The sequence below is a fragment of the Mus musculus genome, chromosome 7 (assembly GCF_000001635.26).
Source record: "Mus musculus strain C57BL/6J chromosome 7, GRCm38.p6 C57BL/6J".
Classification (NCBI taxonomy): domain Eukaryota; kingdom Metazoa; phylum Chordata; class Mammalia; order Rodentia; family Muridae; genus Mus; species Mus musculus.
Genome location: NC_000073.6, coordinates 35200691 through 35223006, shown reverse-complemented (window position 1 = coordinate 35223006; position 22316 = coordinate 35200691). Strand labels below are relative to the sequence as shown.

General features: G+C 52.3%; 2 protein-coding genes and 1 non-coding gene across 9 annotated transcripts in view; 1 reads left to right on the top strand and 2 right to left on the bottom strand.

Annotated features, from left to right (window-relative positions):
• The first annotated feature begins 5614 nt into the window (after positions 1-5614).
• Positions 5615-22129, top strand: Lrp3 (low density lipoprotein receptor-related protein 3). 3 transcript variants are annotated; one of them, XR_881743.3, is made up of 8 exons: positions 5615-8151; positions 9820-9867; positions 11510-11572; positions 16832-16970; positions 18112-18326; positions 18626-19534; positions 19946-20078; positions 20338-22129. XR_881743.3 is itself a non-coding variant. In NM_001024707.2 (8 exons), exons 1-8 carry the CDS (start codon positions 8079-8081, stop codon positions 20923-20925), a joined length of 2373 nt encoding a protein of 790 aa, NP_001019878.1. In that variant the 5' UTR covers positions 7662-8078; the 3' UTR covers positions 20926-22129. The 3 variants fall into 3 exon arrangements, 2 of the variants coding, with proteins under 2 accessions (XP_006540228.1, NP_001019878.1); NM_001024707.2 differs by having other exon boundaries at positions 7662-8151; positions 18626-19739; XM_006540165.3 differs by lacking the exon at positions 11510-11572 and having other exon boundaries at positions 18626-19739.
• Gm24505 lies at positions 5647-5772 on the bottom strand. Its single transcript, XR_003947185.1, has one exon. It is a non-coding gene; the product is annotated as a small nucleolar RNA SNORA17 (small nucleolar RNA).
• The window catches only part of Slc7a10 (solute carrier family 7 (cationic amino acid transporter, y+ system), member 10), a 15022-nt gene continuing 14596 nt past the window's right edge, over positions 21891-22316 (bottom strand). For 2 of the 5 annotated variants that reach the window (XM_030242780.1, XM_030242782.1), the window contains one exon: positions 21893-22289. In XM_030242780.1, coding sequence (XP_030098640.1) covers positions 22156-22289 — 134 coding nt within the window. In that variant the 3' untranslated portion in view covers positions 21893-22155. Of the gene's footprint in view, positions 22290-22316 lie in introns of all 5 variants that reach the window. The other 3 variants (XM_006540197.4, NM_017394.4, XM_030242781.1) reach the window with 3 other exon arrangements.

Below are 22316 nucleotides of genomic sequence, written 5' to 3'. Positions count from 1 at the left end.
GCCCTGCCCAGCTCCCCTGGGTGTGGCCACTCAGAATGCCATCACTCAGAGGCTGAAACACTGCTGGAGTAGTGAGTTCCAGGCTAGCCTGGGCTACAGAGTGAGACTGTGCCACAAACAAATAAACAGCAGTGATAGGTGGCATGAGAAAAAAGACAAAAACTGCACTTAAAAAACATGAATTTTCCCAGGCAGGCAGATGACCTTAAGTCCTGTTGTAATTGGCCCCCAAGACCTTAGCACAACTGACTCCGTGATGAAAGTACCATTCATGCTGTAAAATCCAGCATGTGGATGGCACCACCTACCAAAATCAAAACAAAGACCATCAAAGTCCATAGTTTTGGGAAGATCTCTAAATGTAATGACCTTGCCTTTTGACTTCTGTAGTTCTGCTTTTGGCTAACTGTTCTTGGTTTGTTTTTGTTTTTGTGTTTTTGTTTTTTTGAGACAGGGTTTCTTTGTATAGCCTTGGCTGTCCTGAACTCACTCTGTAGACCAGGCTGGCCTCGAACTCAGAAATCCACCTGCCTCTACCTCCCGAGTGCTAGGATTAAAGGCATGTGCCACCACCGCCTGGCTAACTGTTCTTAACTGAAGTATGCTAACTCCAGATATTTGTGTGTGTGTGTGTGTGTGTGTGTGTGTGTGTGTGTGTGTGTGTGTGTGTTCACAAATTCACCCTGAGAAAGGCTTGAGGTTATACGGGGATCCAGAATACCAAGTGTCATCCCTGGCTGACTAATAAAGACTTTCTATTGGCTTAAACTTGAGTCCAAGTAGTCCTGTCTGGTGGATACCCCACAACACTGTCAAGTTGGTAATCAATATTAACCATTGAAGCCACAGTGGCCAGGGCAAACCACACAGTTCTCCCTGTGGGCTTTGTTTGATGAGCAAGGAGAATTCTCTTTGGTTTTCCCCTGTGCGAGAGTCTCACCTAGAGGTGCTTGGAGGGCAGGGGTGGTATGATGTCATAAGAGCAGACACAGATGCAGGACTCCAGAGAGCCTCTGGATTTTAGGATATATATATATATCTGAAAACATATATATATGTGTGTGTGTGTGTGTGTATATATATATATATATATATATATATCTCAATCTCAGAGTCAAAATGAGCCTTCCCAGGAGCAGAAAAATGAATTCATCACCAAAGCTGTTCCAGTTTTTTTAGTGATTTCAGAACTGTTGCTGCCTTCATCGTCATCATCACTGTCATCCTCCCTACAATGAGTCCCACCCCCACCCCAAGTCCCATGAACTCACAACAGTCCTTGGTGGGCTCATTCTCTCTGCCTAGTGCCCAAACTTTACAACTTCATGGTCACCTATGGCCATACATCATCTGGCACATTCTAATTAGACTTTGGCTCTTGCCAACAAAATTAAAGCAAATGGGATCACTTCTATTCTTTGTGGGGTGGGCAGGGGCGGGGAAAGAAACCTTAGCTGGGCAGTGGTGGTGCACATCTTTAATTCTAGCACTTGGGAGGCTGAGACAGGAGGATTTTTGAGTTCAAGGCCAGCCTGGTCTACAGAGTGAGTTCCAGGACTGCCAAGGCTACACAGAGAAACTCTGTCTCAAAAAAACAAGACAAAACAAACAAACAAACAAAAACAAAAACAAAAAACGTACTCTGTAGATCAGGCTGGTTTGGAACTCACAGAGCTCCACCTGCGTCTGCATCCAGAGTGCTGTGTGATTTTTTTTTGTTTTGTTTTGTTTTAAACATAATTTCTTTCATGAAAAGGACAGCACTCCAGTGTAGAGAAAGGAAGTCTACGCTTGCTGACCTCAGTCTGCCCTCTGTCCCTTCAGTGCCAGGGACAAAGCTGAGGACTTGGCATGAGATGCCTGTGGGAGAGGGACTTTGTGTTTCCAGTGAAGAATGCCTTACCTTTTCCTCTTTTTTTTTCTTGGTTGCTATTTCAAATTTAGGATCTGGATGGACACCAAGAAGCTTTTTGGCACAATTATTTTGGCTGCTATGATATTAGTGACTCACTAATTGAAAAAATAAAATAACCTGGAACCCCTTTGCTGAGGGAGTGAGTCAAGTCCTGTTGACAAACGTGCTGTTCCCAGCGGAGACACCGCATCTTCCTCTTCCGTGGGGGGTTTGTTGCTGGTGTGATTTGTTCGGAGGGAAACAAGTCTTCAGTAGTAGGGAGAGAGCTGAGCACGGTGGCTCCTGTGCCGTTAGCCCCAGTATTTGGGAGTCAGAGGCAGGTGGATCTCTATGAGTTTGAGTCTAGCCTGGTTTGTATAGAGAGATAGAGAGTTCCCTGACAGCCAGATCTGTGACCTACCTGTAGGACTACACAATTCCGGAAGGCAAATGGAAGTATACACTTTATAGGTGGCTGTAGTCTTCACTATACCTTGTGGACTGCTGTGGTCTTTGCAAGCTGAAGATCTGTACAAGCCTGCACCAAGGAAGTTTATTAGGGCTGTGTTCCCAACAGCTCATATGCTCTCTGGCAATAATTTGATGTTTAAGCCGGGTGTGGTGGCGCACACCTTTAATCCCAGCACTAGGGAGGCAGAGGCAGGGGAATTTCTGAGTTCGAGGCCAGCCTGGTCTACAGAGTGAGTTCCAGGACAGCCAGGACTACACAGAGAAACCCTGTCTCGAAAAACCAAACCAAACCAACCAACCAAACAAACAAAAAACCAAAAACCCAAACAAAACAAAACAAAATAAAAACACAAAAGAAAACAACAACAAAAAAAAACCCCCAAACAAAACAAGAACATAAAACAAAAAAGAAAATAAATTGATGCACGCTGGGTTTTAAACATCGCTTGTTCTTGCACAGTTACCACAGCACAGCCTCATGCCAAAAACTGTGTAATTTGCTTCATCAAGATGCTTGTCTTCTGTCATTAGCCTGGCACGGGGCTTGAAATACCTTTGAGTGATGCTGCTATTATACAAAGATAAGCTAACCCAGAGTCACTGAGAAAGCGAGGATGTTCTGGGCTCTGAGGGAGGGAGTTGGAATAGTTCTACCCTCTAGGTGAAACCTGGTGATTTGTAAACAACAAAAGGTGAGGGTTTTCTCCTAGAGGGACTGGTAGATCCACGTATGCACTGCTCTCTTCGAAGGGCAGAAACTAAAAATGAGGGTGAGGACCCTTGTATGGGAACATGGAAGGATGCTGCCATTCAGAAGGTTACACAAACCAAGATACCCCGGTGTTTACATTCTATGACAATAAAGGCGTGTGTGTGTGTGTGTGTGTGTGTGTGTGTGTATGCAAGTGCATGTGTGTGAGTGTGTGCACGCATGTGAATATGCACACTTGCATGTGCATATGTGTATGTTTGAATGGTGCTCTTAAAACACATTTCCTCTTATTATCTAAGCCTATATTTTAAAATTACTGCACAGTATTGAAGGAAAGATGATTTTATTGCTTCTGGTCTGTAGAAACGGGGTTCAGTAAGATGGCTCCTTAGCTAAAGATGCTTGCCATTGAGTGTGATAAGCTGAGTTTGATCCCTGGGACCCACACAGTTGTCCTCTGACCCCAATGGGTGCCCATGACACGTGCACATAAAATAAATAAATGGACTAAAATGTAAACAGATGACAATGGCTTTAAGAATGTGGCTAGACACACTTGGCCATGGATCTTTCTGCGGATGAATACAGCTAAGAGGTAGCCTATGACCTGAGCACTTGACACAGTGACCACAACTCTGCTCTGAGCCTTGCCCTTTCCCAGCCTGGAAGACTAAGGCTCCTGGATGACAGAGACACTGGGAACCTGCCCTAAGTACCCAGCAGCCACTCAGGAGGCTACCCTACTCATAGCTTACATGGAAATATTGTTAGAACCATATACACTGCTAGTTTGCTTTTAGTATTTTACATTTTAATTTTGTAATGGTGGTAAGAGACATATAACATGACATTTACCAGTTTAAACTCTTTTTTAAAAAAACTTTTTATTGGTTCTTTGTGAATTTCACATCATGCACCTAATCTCACTCACCTTCCCTTCCCCTCATACTGGCCTTCCACCCTTGCAAACCCCCTAGCCCCAACAGAGAAAAAAAAATCTCCTTTTGGAAGCTGTCATGTGTCAGTATGTCCTGCAGTATATCCCCTTTTGTTTATGCGTCTTTGCTTGCAAATATTCATTGCAAAGATTCATTGGTCTGGTCCGAGGCTTCTGGCTTCTGCAACTCTATCAATATTGGACCCTCACTGGGACTCCTCTTGGATATCCTGTTGTCGCCCTGTGTCATGGAGACCCTGTAGTTCTGGATCTGTAGGACCGACCCCTTCATGCACTCCAGCAGCTCCTCTATGGGGTAGGTGCTGGCGTGGGCCAATTCAAAGCCCTGGATCTGGGCCTGAGAGGAATCTAAGCTGGTCAGCCTGCTGGCTCTTCTGCTTTCCTGCCCCCAGGGCCGGCTCACCATCAACTCCAGCAAGGAGGGCCAGCTCTACACTGCTGCCCTGGCAAGGCACAGGGCCTGTTCTCCCATTCTCTTGCCCCTGAGGGTCAGCTCTTCTGCCTGCCATAGGTGGCAAAGGATGAGGGAGGAGAGGAAAGCATCTCTCCCTTGTTCATACCACTGCACAGCAGACAAGAAGCAGGGCTGGTTCTCCTCTCATGTTCACACCCTTGGGCCTGCTTACCCCAACCCCCACATCCAGGGCTAGCTCTACTGTGCTGTCCAGGTAAGGTGCAGGGACTGCTCACCCAATGCTGCAGTTGGTGAGGGGCAGGGCCAGCTCTCTTTCTCTAATGATCCCAGGGCCAGGTTCCCACAGGTGGTGAGGGCAGAGGAGAGAGGAGGGTATCTCTTCCTCTTCCATGCCACCTCATAGGAGATGAGTGGTAGGGCCAGCTCTCCCACACTTGTATCCTTAGGAGCCAGCTCACCGGCAACTCCCAAAATGTGCAGCGACCACTCTCCTGAGTAATGTAGGTGGCTAGGAAGCTCTCTTCTCTCATGCGACAAGGGACAGCTTTCCCATGATGCCCAGGTGAGGGGTGGAGCCAGTTATGCACAGCCCTTAGACATCAGCGTGTTCCATGCAGCAGCCCAGCCCAGCCCAGCCCAGGGGTGTCTGCCTGGCCTTTGGTGGTAACAGACCCCTGCTGCTGCAGAGCCATGGACCCAGACATGGCCCCAGTGGCAGCACAGGCTAGGACCCCACCATGGTCCCAGGTGGCATTGATATGCCAAGCTGTTCCTCACTACTCTCAAGTCCCCAGTTCTACCTCTCTTTATTGTGCCTACATCCCCCTGTTTCTCTTAGCTTCCGTTTCTGCATCACTTGCTCCTCTCAGCAGCACTCAGGGCCTCTGAGTGTCTGGGGTCATCTCAGGAGTGATCTCAGGAGTGCTGTGACTTGCTCATGCATTCCACGCAGGGCAGGGGTCATCTCAGGCCAGGCTGTGCTGTACCAGACTGGTGGTCATCTCAGGCTCTTCCCCTGGCCTGCCCAAGTAGTCCCTTGTGAGGGTTGTCTGTCTGGGGCTCGCCCCTGCCTGGGCCTTGTTGTCCTAAGTGTGGGTCTTCTAGTTTCAAGCTTGCTCCCAGTCCTGGGAGCCCATCTGGGCCTGCCTGGTGCCAGACTGGTATCATCTCAGACTTGGTTTTTTTTTTTTTTTTCTTCAGGGAGTGTTACAGATCATTCAGATGTCCACAGGTCAGAACAGTAAGTGTAGACATAGCCTCTCTCCTCTCTGACGCCTACTGATGCACATGGGGACACAGCAGCCACACCTGCTAGGGGCAGGCAGGTTAGTCTGTGTGATGCTGACTATTCTAGGCACCTCATTTGAATGGAATCATATGACACCTGTCTTCTGTGATTGGCTTGTTTTACCTGGGTAATGCTCTCAGGATTCATCCACGTGTCATCATACATCAGAATGTCCATCTTCCTAGACTGAGTATATTCCATTGCCCAGGCCAGTGTGCCACATCACAGCTGCTCATTAATCTGCCAAAGGATGCTTTGATTGCTTCAATGTTTTATCAATAATGGTGAATGGTGTATAGGAACCCCTGCTTTAAACTCCAAATATGTACCCAGAAATGGAATTCTTGGCTTAGATAATATGTATGTATATGTATATATGTGTGTATACATGTGTTATATATGGATATAGATGTATACATATACACACATGTGTATATGTGTGTGTATGTATATGTAGCTGGCACACACACACACACACAGAAAGAGAGAGAGAGAGAGAGAGAGAGAGAGAGAGAGAGAGAGAGAATCCATGCCATTCTGCTTGTTTCTTTCTTCCTTTCTTTCTGGGGTCATGGTGGTACAGGTCTGGTCATAAACTCAAAAATTCCTCTTCTGGATTATGGGCTATTTGCAATTGCAATGTTATGTGTGATGCTTGCATGTGCCACCAAGTATTTTGCTTGCATGTGTCTATGTGAGCTATACATGTGCCTGGTGCCCGAGGAGGCCCGAAAAGGCTGTCAGACACCCTGGAATCGGAAGTGTAAACCAACGTGGGTGCAGGAACCGAACTCAGGTCCCCTGGAAGATCAGCAAGAACTTTTAACCACTAAGCTACCTGTCCAACCGCCGCCCCCTCATTACCCGATTTTAAAAACCCTTTAATACTTACTGGGAAAATCTACTCTGGCATAATCACAAAAGGCTTAGAAGGAGAACAAGAAAGCACAGAAAGACTCAGAGTTCCCCCAAAGAAACACTTTTGGTTCCTGTACAGTGAAAATGAAGTTAACGAATTCCTGTGTCCACAGCTTTCACTAATGGACCGTTGTTTCCCTCAGCCTTCATAATCTTAATGAGTGGCAGTGCTTGTGAGGGCACGCACAAAAGCTAAAGACCATGGGTGTGTGTGTGGAAGGTGAGGCTCACCCCAGCTTGCGGAGCCTCCTTGCTCGGGGGTATTTGGGGACCTCTGATTTAGCATCAGTTTTAAAGAACAGCTGACCTCAATTGACCCCAACTCCTCAATTCCTCTTCCAAGTTCATTCTGGTTTTTGCCTCTCCTGGATTCAAACCCTTGGTTGACAGGTTGTCTCCAGACTACAACCACACGCTTAAAAAGCATACATCATCGCGGTTCCCTAGAGGATGAGGGGGTAACTGAGCTGGTCAGGGGCACAACTGGGTGTCCAAAGTCCTCTCAGGGTTCTCATCAATGTCTCCACACAGGCCTCACTTTTTACAAGGGAGCCACTTTAGAGACAGGATGAGGTAAATGAGAAGGACAGAGGGCCAGCAGGAGGAGAGAATTCCCAAAGCAAATCAGCCAGGAACGCATTGCATTAGGAAGAAGTCAGGTCCCAACCTTGGGCCTCGACTCATTGTCTTGGCCCCCATCAGCCCTTTCCACGCCATCCCACCTCAGTCTCCCTCTCTTCCCCAGCACAGTCGCCTGGCTTCGGGAAAGAGACCAGATCTTGGGATCAAAGGGCGAAGGCGAGCGCTTCCCCGGACCATAGGCGCAATGCCAGCCCTAATCGCTGAGCCAAGGTTCAGAGCTAGCGGGTTCCGGTCGGAGCCGCGTGCGTGGAGCTGTCCAGCACCCCGAGGCGGGGCGTGCGCCCCCCGGCCCGCCCCAGCCTCCTCCGCCCGCCCTGTCAGCGCCACTGCGGCTCGGCGGGCGCGTCACGTGGCTAGCGCGGCGCGGCCTCCCGGCTCCGGGCTTAGGCGAGGGGCCGGCCGGGAGGACGGACGGACCGAGCGACGCACCCTCGTAGGCACCGTGCGGCGCAGCGCGGGCGGCCCGGGGACCGACGGGCAGGGCGCGCCGGGGCATGGGCGCGCCGGAGGTCTCGGTGCGCAGGCCGGGCTGGGCGCGCCGGCCGGGGCTCCGGGACAGCGGCGGGCGAGGGTCTTCCCTGGCGACCGCCGCTGAGCCCCCGCGGGGCCCGTGACGCCGCGGCCGATGTGGCCCCGCGCGTTGCGGGCCTGCACCGCCGCCGCACAAAGACGCCGCCGCAGCCGCCGCCCGCACCCGGGCCGCAGCCGCCGCGCCAGCCCTAGCCCCAGGCGGAGCCCCGGCCGCAGGGCAGCAGGCGTCCGCGCGCGGCCCGCCCCGGCATGGAGAAGCGCGCGGCCGCGGGGCCGGAGGGGGCGCCGGGCGCCAGGGCGCCGCTCGCAGTCGTCTGCCTGGGTGAGTGGGCCGCGAGGGGCCGGGCGGGATGGGAGGGCTTGGAGCCTGCACTGCGATGGCTTCCGCGCCCAGGCACCCTTGGGCTGCCGAGGAGGGAGCCTCCCACCACAGCAGAACCCCAGGCCCGGAGCTGGGGGACGAGAACGCTGGCCTTGGGTTCCTGGGAGAGGCTGGGGTCTTCCTGATGCTTTCCAGCCCGGCCTGCCTGAGTGGTGCTCTGGCTTCCAGAGCTGTGGACAAAGGCCTGGACTACTGCTCCCTAAAGAAGGAACCCTTTCCTGCCTGGAGTCCTGGACAGGCCTGGGAGCTAGCCAAAAGATGGGGACTCAGCATGGGGGCTTGTGGCGGGGGGGAGGGAGGCAGATGTGAGAACTCATTTTCCCATTGTGTCTTCCCAGACCCAGATGGTCATAGGTCGGTTCATCCCTGATGGGGGTTGGGGGGGGGGGTCTGAGTCTGTTCCGGGGAGGGCCAAGAACCCGCCAGGACTGGAACCTAGGTTAGAAGGCTCCTTCCCTGACCAGGAAAAATTTCTGTCCACTTTCCCAGAGCCCATTGCAGGAGAGGGGAAGGAAGGAGTTAAATCCCCAACCCACATGGTTCTTTATTTACCTTGATGAAGGAGGGAGGCCCTTAGAAGAGCTGGGTCATTAGGGGACACCCAGTGATATCACTGTTGAGGGCCTAGGAATGTGACAGGCTCCCTAAAACCACTGAAGTGACAAAGTTGTGAGGGGTGTGGGGCAGCTCTTTCTTTTTAAACTGTAACTCTCATCTGGCCTCCAGGAATAGAGAAGGGTGAGTGTCCAGGAGAGGACTACTGCACAGGCTATGTGAGCTAATCTAAGCAGTGGCTTATATGCCCTGAGTTCCTGCTTCACCTGCTGCTAGTGGTCACTGTGTCTGGGTCCTGGCTATTGTGTTTCCCAGGTGGGCAGGGCAAAGGTGAGGGCTTCCTTGCTCAGGAGATGCCCGTGTCTGGGTCTAACAGAACCAGAATGCCCTGGGGGTGCAGATGGGGTGAATACCCCTATTTCTTCATCAAATGTAGAATCACTGCTCCTGAGATGAGTGCCTCAATCATGGAGGGGGGGCACCCTGGTCCCCAGGCTGTTAGAATTCTTTTCATTTGGCTTAGACTCTGTCTCAGCCTGGAGCCAACTGAAGCAATGGACATTCCTACTGAGGTGGACACTTACTGTGCCGGTGTCAGGAGAGCACTCTCTGCCTTTAGGATCATGGGGTGCAGGGAAGATGATGGTATTGTTACCCCAAATGCCCATCAAAGGAGGAAGTCCTTCAAGGTGGTAGAAGGCTGCTTGAAAGGTAGAGCTCTTGGGACTGAGCATACGGGATGGGTAGCCTCAAATCTGAGAGGAAAACACTGAATTCTGTGGCATGAGTATCATCATGACACAGGATGACACAGCCAAGCTAGCACACTGCTGTCTCTATCCCGAGACCCTCTGAGTTCCTCACCTTTGCCTGTCCCAGAAGGAATGGCGGTGGAGGGAGAGTCTCTGGCCTTGACATGGGCCATGGCAACTGAGATAAAGAGGGGGTACCTTCATTTCAACTGTGTTGTCCTGTGTTCACTCCTAGCCCAGACATGGGCTCTGAACTCCAAGAGCTACTGTCCCCTACTGACACCTCTTTGTTCTTTCACAGTGAACCTCTTTCTCACTGGGAGGCTCAGCAGTGCAGTTCCCGCCTTAGGTGAGTAAGCCCCTTTCTCTTGCCTGCCCAGGGTTAGCAACCTCTGGGGATGTCTGTACCTCATGGCCAAGGTTGGGAAAACTTTTACCTGAGTATTTTAACAGCATCAAAAAGGAGCTGTTGGTCTTGAGCAAATTTAAATTTAGTGACATTGATTTCTTTGACAAGATAGGTGAAATGCCAGACTACCTCAAACCTAGCCGTTAGGGTCCATTGAAGCAATGACCCAAGATGCTCAGAAGGGGTCTGGTTCTCTGTGGCTTGGTACCACTGCAAACTAGCAAATGCCCTGTACAGCTGATAGATTGTGCCTCTTGTGGCCTAAGGGGTTCCTTAGGGACACTGGATGCTCATGTATTAGAATAATACCCAGAGATAATATTAATGGTGCCACAGAGGTTAGTACCATTAAAAAAAAATCAGACTTTTAAGACTGGTTTGGTGGCACAGGCTTGTTATTCCAGCCACTCAAGAGACTAAGGCAGAAAAGTTGACATTATGGCCTGCCTAGGTTACAGAACTAGTTCAAGGAAAGCCTGGCTAACATTGTGAGACTCTGTCTAAAACATTTTTTAGAAGGGCTGGGGATGTAGTTCAATGGTAGAGCCCCTGCCTAGAATCCCCTAGTGAGGCCCTGGGGGCATAGCTCAGTGGCAGAGCCCCTGCCTGGAATCCCCCAGTGAGGGGCTGGGGGCGTGGCTCAGTGATAGAACACCTGCCTAGAATCTCCCATGACTCTGGGGGCGCAGCTCAGTGGGAGAGCCCCTGCCTAGCCTGGATTCAAGTCTTAGTGGGTTTGACCAGGCTGACAAAGGATGAGGGGAAGGCAGAAGCCCCAGCTTTCACTGGAATTTCCAAGAGAGAAGCAAAGCAATCAGGCAAACAGCTTGGACAGCTTAGAATGGCCAGTTAGAGTAATCCTGGAGGCGAATTCTAGGGCAGGCTCTAGCAAGCTAGTACCTAACCCTGGGATGCTTCAGGGCAAAGAGGGTATTGGCTGGTGTGTGAGGGTCAGGAGGATGGTGGATAGGAATGCAGCCCTGGATCTATTGCTCTGCATGTGAAAGGCTTGTCCCAGGTAAACCACCCTGCAGCAGAGAGGTTGACACAGCGTGTGAAAAAGCAGTGCAGAGTCCTGTGTTGGCCTCTTGCCTGGCAGGATTGGCTGGCCATCTGATGACCATCTTTGAGCTCTCACCTGGTGCCCAGAGAGGGAAGAGCAGCCATAGATACTCATCCTCAGTTGAGGAGGGGCTGTCGCTCTTTGGAGAATGACTAGGTCTGATGTCTACCGAGGTAGCCTGCTCTATCACTAATATACTGAGTAAACCTCACCATCTCTTGCTCGTTTAGTCAATACATGGCCATCTTCAGCAAACCCTAAAATGATGTTTTAATGCCAGGTGTGGTGTTGCATGCTTGTAATCCTAGTACTGGGGAGGCTGAGGCAGGAGGATTGCAAGTTCCACACCAGCCTGGGCTATACAGAGAGACCCTGCCTCAGAAGTAAGCCAAGGGTAACCAAAGTCTGAGTAAGTGGTAAGAGCTTTAAGGCAAGGACTTCAGGGTGTGTGTGGTCAGCAAGGATGTGTGACCCCAAGTCTGGGGACCTGGAACTTGTTTGTTGTCTCTTGTGCCACAGGCAAAGCAGGAGCTACGTGGGGTTTCGGGTTTCAGGCTGCCACTGAGCCCACTGGGACTCAAGGTGGGTAGATTTGTCTGGTGATCACAAGGGGTGTGGGGGAGGGCAGGCAGAGGTGTGGGGGAGACATTCACGGGGTGGGGGCAATAGCTCTACCCATCTAGAAGACTGGGCTTTTGTCCCTATAATTTTCTCTGTACCCCAGCTCTGTGTTTTTCTGCAGCTGGGCCTCCTCTTCTGACCCAGGCTGGCCCAGGGCCCTGCTGTAGTCAGCACTGACCAGCCCCACCCTGCCTGATGTACTGACCACAAAGGACAGCCCAATTTCACATCCTGGTTCCAGGAAAGCACTGACTGGGTCAGGTTCTGGCCAGGGTGCAGTGCGGGGGGCGGGGGGGGAGAGGAGGGGTGTCTTGCAAGCGTGAACCAGAGACCTGTCCTTCCACTGCTGGTGGGTGTCTGTGGGCATTCCAGATGTGTTCCCCAGGTTTGCAGAAGCGATGCTTGAGGGACGAGACCTAAGGCACTGTACACTCTCCTTACTCACCTCCAGAGGTGGTTGTTCACACATTGATGCCTGTGTATGGCACCCTTGATTTGGGGAGATAAAAGCACAGCTTGCCTGGCAATGACAAGTGGCAGGATGGGTCCTCATCTCCCTGAAATCCACCTCTGACACTCATCAGGCATTGCTGACCAGCTTCTTCCTGGCCTAGCTGACCCTTCCCAGCATGGACTGCGTGATGGCATTTCCAAATACTTTTGGTATTGTCCTACTGTCTCCCAGCCCCTTCTCAGCCCACACCAGATAGATTTTGGTGCCTCAGCCTATCTCTTGCTCTTTCCACGTCAGGCATTCCCTGGGTCAAAAGACTACCTCCTGAGTACAGAAGGGTTCACACTGTCTTCTCCTCAGTTAGGCACTTGTTCACGTGCCAGGGGATGAGGGAAGGATGTCGGGTTACTATGGCAGATTGTCCAGGTTACCGATAGCCCCTGGAAATCAGATCTACAAACTGTGCCACATCAGGCCTGCCCCTGTCCTCTCAAGAGGATTTGACAATGCTTTGGCTCCACAGCTAATGACCCTGCCTATAAAGCTGCCACCCATCCCTTTCCTACTTTGCCACTAAGAGCTCAGACAATCTGTTAGAGCAAAGGTTGGCCTCCACCTCAAGCTCACGGGGACCTCCCTGACACACCAAATGCTCTCTCCTATACCAGCATCCCCCAAATGCAGTCCTGCTGCCTCTGCTCTGACCTTTATGTAACCTGTCAAATCCTCCCTTCCCACAAGACTCCACTGTAGACTCTTCTGCCCCATTGTTCTGTTCCGTTACATGACTGTCTGCCTCAAGACTGTCACTTGCTAATTTTTTTTCAACCATAGCAAGCAACATGCACTGTTTTTACAGATGGATAAGAAGTATCCTTTTATAAGGATACACATGGCCATGGCCGGTATCCTCTACAAGGATACATATGGCCATGGCGGGTATCCTTCTACAAGGATACATATGGCCATGGTAAGTATCCTTCTACAAGGATACATATGGCCATGGTAAGTATCCTTCTACAAGGATACATATGGCCATGGTAAGTATCCTTTTACAAGGAGACATATGGCCATGGTGGGTATCCCTCTACAAGGAAACATATGGCCATGGTGGGTATCCTTCTACAAGGAGACACATGGCCATGGAGGGTATCCTTCTACAAGGAGACACATGGCTATGGTGGGTATCCTTCTACAAGGAGACATATGGCCATGGCAGCTTAGGTCTGGGCCCCAGGGTAGAGATGCTGCTGCTGCCATAGAGAACTGAGTTTTAGGGTGTGTTGGCCAAGCTAGACCCATCACCAAGCTTATTGCCAGGTGGTGTCTAGACAAGAGCCCTTCATGGAGATTCCAGAGCAGACTGTTCATCTTGATGTAAGACCCAGGAGGTGGCTGTAGAATCCTGGTCTAGTACTTTGTGACATCCCCAGAGAAGAAGAAATGGTTAACAGTGACATTCCGTGGGGGTTATAGACAAGAGGGTTTGTGGAAAGGTTGGGTGGGCTGTCAGTGGTCCAGTCATCTAGACAGATAGGCCACCTAAACCCTGAATGAATGGCCAGATGTGCTATACAGGGACAGGTGTCTGGCTGAGGCAGGAAGAGAGCAAGATGTTGATTTAGAACCTTGATCAATTCTTTGTATGAGGAAGAGACTCCCCCAATCTCACTGGTCTCGGCCTACCCAGGAACCACCCTCTCCAGGTCATTTCAGGTGGATGCCTAGGTCTCTGAAAGATTCCCTAGTTAGTAGCTTTATCTGCCAGCAGGAGTCAGGCCCAGGCTAGGGCACCCTGCATGTTCTCTTGAGGTCGTGTTCTGCTAGTTTGGGCTCCTGTTTCCTTGATTAAGCCCTGACATTAGAAAGGCTGCATGCTAGGGCCACGTATAGCATCAGGAGCAAAGGAACTGGCTCGTACCTCATTGAGGTGGGACTCTTGATACAATAAAGACAAAGCTCTGAGGATGACCACCCTCACTTTAGGGACAAAGGTAGCCTTCCTTCCCTCCCTTTGTTTGTCCTTCCCCTTTCCTTCTCCTCCTTTTCACCTTCTCTCCCCTGCCAAGTCTCTCTTTCCTCTGTCTGTCTGTCTGTCTGTCTTGTCTTTCTATCTTATCTATCTATTCACCCATTTATGATCTATCTATTGTCTATCATCTATCGTCTCTCTCTGCCTCTCATCTTTTTTTCCTTGGAGTCTCATGTAGTTCATGGTGGCCTAGAACCCACTATGTAGCTCCAGGCTGACCTGAAACTCAGGACCCTCCTGCCTTAGCCTTTCAAGTGCTAGTATCACAGGTGTGTGCCACCACACTTTGTTCAAAGATGCACTTCTGACTAAATTCTTTGATGCTCTTATGAATAGAATGGATAGCCAAAATTTCCATGGTCATGGATGGCAGAGTGATCAGACCCCTTGGGAAGCTCAAAAGGTACTAGACTGACCATCAGTAGTCCATGCTGGGCACCCACTGTATGTCAGGCACTGTGCTGGCCCCTGAGTGTCAGTCAGGCCAGAGCATTCAAGCCTGCCCTCCTATGGGGACTTGTCATGAAGCAATTTCTAGAACAAGAGGGAGGTAACTGTTGTGACAGAGGCTGAGGAGGAATGGAGGGGCAAAGGTTAGGAGCTCTGCTGGGGTGATCTGGTGTGTAGACTTCCCTAAGAAGGGGACCCACAGAGCTGAAGCTGAGAAGGAGTGAGGGGGATAGGAGGTGGGGAACGGTTCTCCCTTCCATGGGAGGGATCTTGGGCACAGGGGAAGCAAGGCAGTTTGTTAGATAGGTGAGCATTTCTTCTTGCTAAGAGATAGGGATGCAAAGAGTTGGAGTGAGGTCCTCCTGCAGCAGTGTCCCAGACTCAGGCCACAGAGCGAGAGAATGCACTTTCAGAGGCAACACGACAGACGCCTGCAGTGGGAGGGTGAGGATGCAGACTTGGAGAAAAGAGTCACTCTTTGCTTCCCGAGCCTTGCTCATCCATCTGTAAAATGGGCCTAGCCTTTGTGACAGGCTGGGTAAGAGAACTGTTTGAGGGTCATGGCAGGGATGTAGCCAAGTGTAAGGGTGCCCTGCCTGGCCATGAGAGAACCTGCACAGCAGGGCAGGTGTGGGGGGTCTCTCACTCATGATGGCTAATGATGCTTTATCATCATCCCCGATGTGGCATACAGTTGGCACTCTATCAATGCTTGTGAGCTCAGGACTTGCAGTAAGGCTGAGCCCACCAAAGGATCCAGAGGTTTCTGTACCTACCCTTGCTGGCTGTGTGCCCAGAAATAATTTACCCTCTCTTTCTTTCTTTCTTCCTTCCTTTCTTTCTTTCTTTCTTTCTTTCTTTCTTTCTTTCTTTCTTTCTTTCTTCCTTCCTTCCTTCCTTCCTTCCTTCCTTTCTTTCTTTCTTTCTTTTTTTCAATTTATTTATTGCTATATGTAAGTTCACTGTAGCTGTCTTCAGACACCCCAGAAGAGGGCATCAGATCTCATCTATGGATGGTTGTGAGCCACCATGTGGTTGCTGGGATTTGAACTCAGGACCTTCGGAAGAGCAGTCAGTTCTCTTAACTGCTGAGCCATCTCTCCAGCCCCACCCTCTCTTTATCCATTTCTTTTTCTGGTTAGGGTGTCTACCTCTAGTGTTGTTTTGTTTGTTTGTTTGTTTTACATATATTTAAATAAAACTATTTATTTTTTACTTATGTGTGTGTGTATGTCTGGAGGAAGAGGGGCTGTACACATGTATTCAGGAGGTCAGAAGAGGGTATTAGATCCCCTGGAGCTGGAGTAAAAGGTAGTTATGAGTTGCCCACTGTGGGTGCTGGGAACCAAACACTGGTCCTCCTCAAATGTAGTAAGTGCTCTTAAATACTGAGCCATCTCTCCAGTCCCCAGTCCCAAGTTTATTCAAGGTGTCATGAGACCCATCTGCAGCCAGGTCTGGACATCGCCACCTCCCTTCTTGTCACCAGGGACTCTGTATAAACTCTGTGTTCTTTCATCCCCTACTTGTGAGATCCACAAGGAAGATTTTCAGTCTTGCTTATTTATGCCTGTTATGTTTGCTTGGTGCATAGTAGATGTCCAGTAAATATGTATCAGGTGACAAAGCACCTCTTTTCCCTTGGGCCCTGTCATTTAAAATATTTACTTATTTCATTGTATGTGCATATGTGTGTGCCTGAGCATATGTTTAGGTACCATGTGGGTGCAGAGGCCGGTGGAGATCAGACAAGGGAACAGATCCCCTGGAACTGGAGTTATAGATGGTTGTGAGCATCTGTGTTGGTGCTGAGAATTGAACCTGGACCCTCTGCAAGAGCAGCAAGTGCTTTTAATCACATATCCATCTCTCCAGCGTCCCTGGGGGTGTGTTCCACATGGGTAGGTAAGAACTCTAATGGCCTGTGCAGGCCTACACGCCAGAGACCGATGTGCAAGACATCCACTAAGCTGAGGCCATATTGCATGTGGGATGCCAAGGGGAATTAAAAGTGTCTTGCTCTTAGCCCTGCTGAGATGGGGGCAGGACACGGACTGGACACACAGGATCAAGACTCCAGTATAGCACAGGAATGGGCTACACTGCCTTAAGTCTGGAGGGTTCCTCCTTGAACCCCACCCACACACGGCTTCCATGATGCTTGAACTGTAGACTGACTGGGCTTAGTGGAAACTTGTGTTCAAGCCACGAGCAGGGACACCCGCAGGAAACATGCCTCCTACCCAAAGGTGGGTGGACATTTCTCAGCCTTCTCTCCCGACAGCCGCCTGCAGTGGGAAGTTGGAACAGCACACTGAACGTCGAGGGGTTATCTACAGCCCAGCCTGGCCCCTCAACTACCCTCCAGGCACCAACTGCAGCTGGTACATTCAAGGAGACCGTGGTGACATGATCACTATCAGGTAAGGAGAGCATCCCTGGGACTGCACATGTGTGTGTGCTTAGCAGCTGCGGAGGGCACACACATGGGTATGGACAGGTGTGATGTGTACTGTGTGTGACAGGTATGTAGGTGTATGGAACAGGCATCTGAGAGACCTGTATGACCATGTGTGAGCTGTAAGCATGTGTGGGCATGTGAGATATTATGGCCATTTAATTGAGCAATTCCTTGGTCGGGTGCTCTGAGCTGGGCTCTCTTCCTCTATTGATTCTTTCCTTTTTGGTCCCCAAAAGGGAGCCTTGGGAGCTGGTGGGGGAGTCTGGCTGCTTGAAGTAGCACAGGTTTCTGCCCTCTACCCTTTGGGAGTGGCTTGAGGCTAGGGTGGCATGGAGCCCACATCAGGGTTTCTGCAAGGACCTCAGGTGGTCCGTTGGGAGGGGAGCTGTAGGTAGAAGGCAGAGGGAAATAGGATGAGGTGCTAGAGGGTGTCACCGAGGAGCGAGAAACTCTGACCTAGGTCATGGGGACATTTGGCTAGGGGGTCACTATCCATTCTGTCTGCCGGATTGCTGCATGCTGAAATCCAGAAGCCCACCTCACTCTCCAGGACTAATGACTGTAGATCTGAAGGACAGGAATGGGATGGGCCTGCTCTGGTGGCTATTGCTTGTTTGGCTCAGATCTGGACTAACGTTTCACCTGGGTAACTTGTGGTCACCAAGCTGCAGTATCACCAAGCTAGCAGCATCACCAAGCTAGCAGCATCAAGTAGCCTCCAGGACAGAGCCCCTCCTTCAGGGCACAATCCTGGGAGTTTGTGCTATCCAGTTGACTTCGGATGAGAGGGATCTGAGTCTTTTTGTCACCGCCCTTTAGGGGAAACTGCCAGAGGGCTGCTGACCCCCTGTGCTCAGTTCAGAGCTGGGGATGCTATTTGCATGCTAGTGGGGCAGGGAGCTGTTTAGGAGCTGGACTGATGGACGCTGCCCATGGATGCCATGACGTCTCATGGAGCTGCCTTTGGACCCTGGGGTGGGGTCAGAGCCAGGCGATTTCGGAGGGTGGTTAGGTGGGACAGAACTCCAGCTTGACTGCTGTTGGCCAGTCCCGGCCATGAGGACCCTGTCTGCCTAACCACCCGTGATCCTCTCTGCCCACAGTTTCCGAAACTTCGATGTAGAGGAGTCTCACCAGTGTTCCCTCGACTGGCTCCTGTTGGGCCCAGCAGCTCCTCCTCGCCAGGAGGCCTTCCGCCTCTGCGGCTCAGCCATCCCACCCGCCTTCATCTCTGCCCGTGACCACGTCTGGATCTTCTTCCACTCAGACGCCTCCAGCTCTGGCCAGGCCCAGGGCTTCCGCCTCTCCTATATCCGAGGTGATGCCAGCGAGGTCCTCCACTAGCCCCAATTTCCTGAAAGGGCCCCCTTTACCAGCTCTGCTAATCCTAGGCTGATTCTGGTGATGCCTTATTTACCCCACTTTGCTGGACGAATCTGCCCTCAGCCTAAGCTCAACTGAGATAGTGAACCTAGCCTTTCACCTGTGAGCCTCTGCCCCATAGGTGGCCCTGCCTTTCTGTACAGAGACCCAGCTGGGACTGAACCTATTTGCCTGCTCCCAGCCTCAGACCCGGTGCTGGAAGGAGGCTCACCCTGCCTCGCTCTTTGTCTCCAGGGAAGCTGGGCCAGACATCCTGCCAGACAGATGAGTTCCGCTGTGACAACGGTAAATGCCTGCCTGGTCCTTGGCAGTGCAACATGGTGGATGAGTGTGGAGACGGCTCGGATGAGGGTAACTGCTCAGCACCTGCCTCAGAGCCACCAGGCAGCCTGTGCCCCGGGGGCACCTTCCCCTGCAGCGGAGCCCGCTCCACACGCTGCCTGCCTGTGGAGCGGCGCTGCGACGGCACTCAGGACTGCGGTGACGGCTCTGATGAGGCTGGCTGCCCCGACCTAGCATGTGGCCGGCGGCTGGGCAGCTTTTACGGTTCCTTCGCCTCCCCAGACTTGTTTGGCGCCGCCCGTGGGCCTTCGGACCTTCACTGCACGTGGCTGGTGGACACGCAGGACCCGAGGCGCGTGCTGCTGCAGCTGGAGCTACGACTGGGTTATGATGACTATGTCCAGGTGTATGAAGGCCTGGGCGAGCGTGGGGACCGTCTGCTGCAAACGCTTTCCTACCGCAGCAACCACCGGCCCGTGAGCCTGGAAGCAGCTCAGGGCCGCCTCACTGTGGCCTACCATGCTCGTGCTCGCAGTGCTGGTCACGGCTTCAACGCCACATACCAGGTGAAGGGCTACTGCCTCCCGTGGGAGCAACCATGTGGGAGCAGCGAGGGAGATGACGACAGCACAGGGGAACAGGGGTGCTTCTCAGAGCCACAACGCTGTGATGGCTGGTGGCATTGTGCAAGCGGCCGAGATGAGCAGGGCTGTCCAGCGTGCCCTCCGGACCAGTATCCCTGTGAGGGTGGTAGTGGCCTGTGCTATGCACCTGCCGATCGTTGCAACAACCAGAAAAGCTGCCCCGATGGCGCCGATGAGAAGAACTGCTTTTCCTGCCAGCCGGGCACCTTCCACTGTGGTACGAACCTGTGCATCTTTGAGACGTGGCGCTGTGACGGTCAGGAGGACTGCCAAGATGGCAGCGATGAGCATGGCTGCCTGGCTGCCGTGCCCCGCAAGGTCATCACCGCCGCCCTCATTGGCAGCCTAGTATGCGGACTGCTGCTTGTTATTGCCCTAGGCTGTGCCTTCAAACTCTACTCCCTGCGCACGCAGGAGTACAGGTGGGCACCCCGTGGTGGCCTGGAGCCCCAGTTCTTCCGTTTCCCTGGAGAAAGATCTCACTACATTCCAGGCTATGGGTTGGGTCGCCCTGATACAGGAAGACTGTTTCTGTGTGTGCATGCAGGGGTCTGGATGGAGGGGTGGGGGTCCCCAGATCCTGCTCTATGTTATCCTATCATGCTTCCCTTCTGCCCGTTGCTTTCAGGGCCTTTGAGACCCAAATGACACGCTTAGAGGCAGAGTTTGTGCGGCGCGAAGCCCCCCCATCCTACGGTCAGCTCATCGCACAGGGCCTCATCCCACCGGTTGAGGATTTTCCTGTCTACAGTGCATCCCAGGTGAGCTTCCATAAGTATGTGTGTGTGGGGTGGGGGTGGGGCATAAGGCCCGGTTTCTTTTTTGCTGGACCTCAGAGAGCCCCCAAGACCAGGAGGCCTAGGGGCAAGCTAGAGCTAGGGTGTTTGGAGTCGGGGAAGGGAATATGGTTTGGTGGTGGAAGCACAGATTAGTCCCTGGCCTGGAAGCATGGCATGCTGAGGATTGTTCAGTCGTTCCGGAATGGCCTGGTCCCTACCTTAGCTGCTCCCCTACCCTCAGGCTTCAGTGCTACAGAACCTTCGCACAGCCATGCGACGACAGATGCGTCGGCATGCCTCCCGCAGGGGGCCATCTCGTCGAAGACTGGGCCGCCTCTGGAACAGGCTCTTCCACCGGCCACGGGCACCTCGAGGCCAGATCCCACTGCTGACCGCCGCTCGTACCTCACAGACCGTGCTGGGTGATGGGCTCCTCCAGGCAGCACCGGGGCCTGTCCCAGAGCCCCCAGCACCCAATACAGACACAGGCAGCCCTAGGGAGGCTGGAGATGGGCCTCCTAGTGGCTCTGGCCATGCACCAGAAGTGGGGCCTTCAGTGCCACCCCCACCCTTAAATCTGCGAGACCCAGAGTACAGGCCAGAGGACAAGGAGAGAAAGGCCTGTGTGGAACCTCTGGAAGACAGCCCAGCCCCTGTGGACACGCCTCCAGAGCCCTGCTTGGCACAAGACCCCCACCCTCAGACTCCCACTGCCAGTGGCACCCAAGACCCCCACTCAGCAGAGCCACTGGGGGTCTGCAGGAGCCCTCCACCACCCTGCTCCCCAATATTGGAGGCTAGTGATGATGAGGCCCTTCTGGTCTGCTGACCCATTGGACACGCCGGTGACTGCCACAGCCCCGCTTTGGAACCAGGGAATACACAGTCATTTCTACCCTGCCTCTGCATTCTTTCTTACAGAGGCCCACCCAGCAGCCCCTGTGAGGGGCCTGGGCTCTCAGTCAGTCAGCTGCCTCTGCAACCCTATTGCTCTGAAGAGCTGCGTTGCTGGCAGGGGCTTCGGGGGTTGGCCTGGGGAAGAGGGTGGAGTGACGAGACCACCTCTGAGATCAGCATGAGCATAGCCCTTGGAGTCTCCCAGCAAATTGCTCTGCCACACGGATCTGGGGATTCATTTCCAGAAAGGCAGGAGAGCCAGAACCAGGCTTTCTGGAATGTTCCCTGTGGCTTCCCAGTTCATTCACCTGCAGTGGCACCAGCTGCTCATCCCCAGAACTGTGTCAGGAGCTGTAGTCGAGGCCTGAAAAGGCCATGGGAGGGGTTGCACCTCATTCATGGTGAGTGCTTCCATGCAGGGTCCCTGGGGAAGATGGCCCAGTGGCTTCTGCCCCAGCCTTGTGCCTGTGGCAGCAGCATGGGCCTGGCTAGGCTGCATTAGTCCCCAAGCATTATGGTAAGGCTAAAAGTATATGAGATAGGATGACCGCAAGAGAGGCCAGTCTATGCCTTCTCAGGAGACAGAAGTCAAGGCACCAGCTGACAATGGAAACAACCATCCTGTCCTGCCTCAGAGACTCAGTTTCCCCACCTGAAGCCAGGGCTGTGCTATCAGAAGTTGTAGCATTCACTCTGGTGATTTTGGGGGAGGACAGTAGTCCCACTTAGGGATTTCTGGGTTCTCTTGGATCGCTGAGTCGTAGATGGAGCCTCACTGTCTCCTCTGGGCAGCCTCCAGTTCAACCAGCAAAACCCACTAGGGCTGAAAACCTTTTCCATGGCACCTTCCCAGCTAGCAGCCCATATACCGCGCTGAGGCATGTTTCCACGGACTCCCCTTGCACACAGCAACAACCAGCCCTGTTTATTTACAGGCATTTCTGGAGAAGCTAGCAGGGCATTGCTAAGGCAGGAAGCCCGACCCCAGTGGCCAGTCCCTTACAATAGGCCTCTAAGGGTTGGGTCTCTCTTTCTCTCTCTCTCTCTCTCTCTCTCTCTCTTTTTTTGCAGAAAAAAAATTTTTGAAAACAAAACAAAACACAACCCCCTTCTCAATAAACAACATGTAAACAGAATCGGCTGTTCCAGTCTCTACAAGGTCTCATTGTGTCTTCAAGGGCTTGTCCGTGATGGGCAATGGGGAGGGCTGGCCCATGGGGCCATTTTCCTCCTCCTCTAGGGAGCCCTGGGGGTAAACCACGAAACACAGCTCCTGGCCCCAGCGTGTCATGGACTCTAAGAACAGACAGACAAGACAGACAG

Coding starts and splice junctions, on each gene's coding strand:
- Lrp3 (NM_001024707.2), top strand. CDS start 8,079: ATGGAGAAGCGCGCGGCCGCGGGGCCGGAGGGGGCGCCGGGCGCCAGG. Junction 16,971..18,111: donor GGTGACATGATCACTATCAG/GTAAGGAGAGCA, acceptor CTCTGCCCACAG/TTTCCGAAACTTCGATGTAG. Junction 18,327..18,625: donor CCGCCTCTCCTATATCCGAG/GTGATGCCAGCG, acceptor CTTTGTCTCCAG/GGAAGCTGGGCCAGACATCC.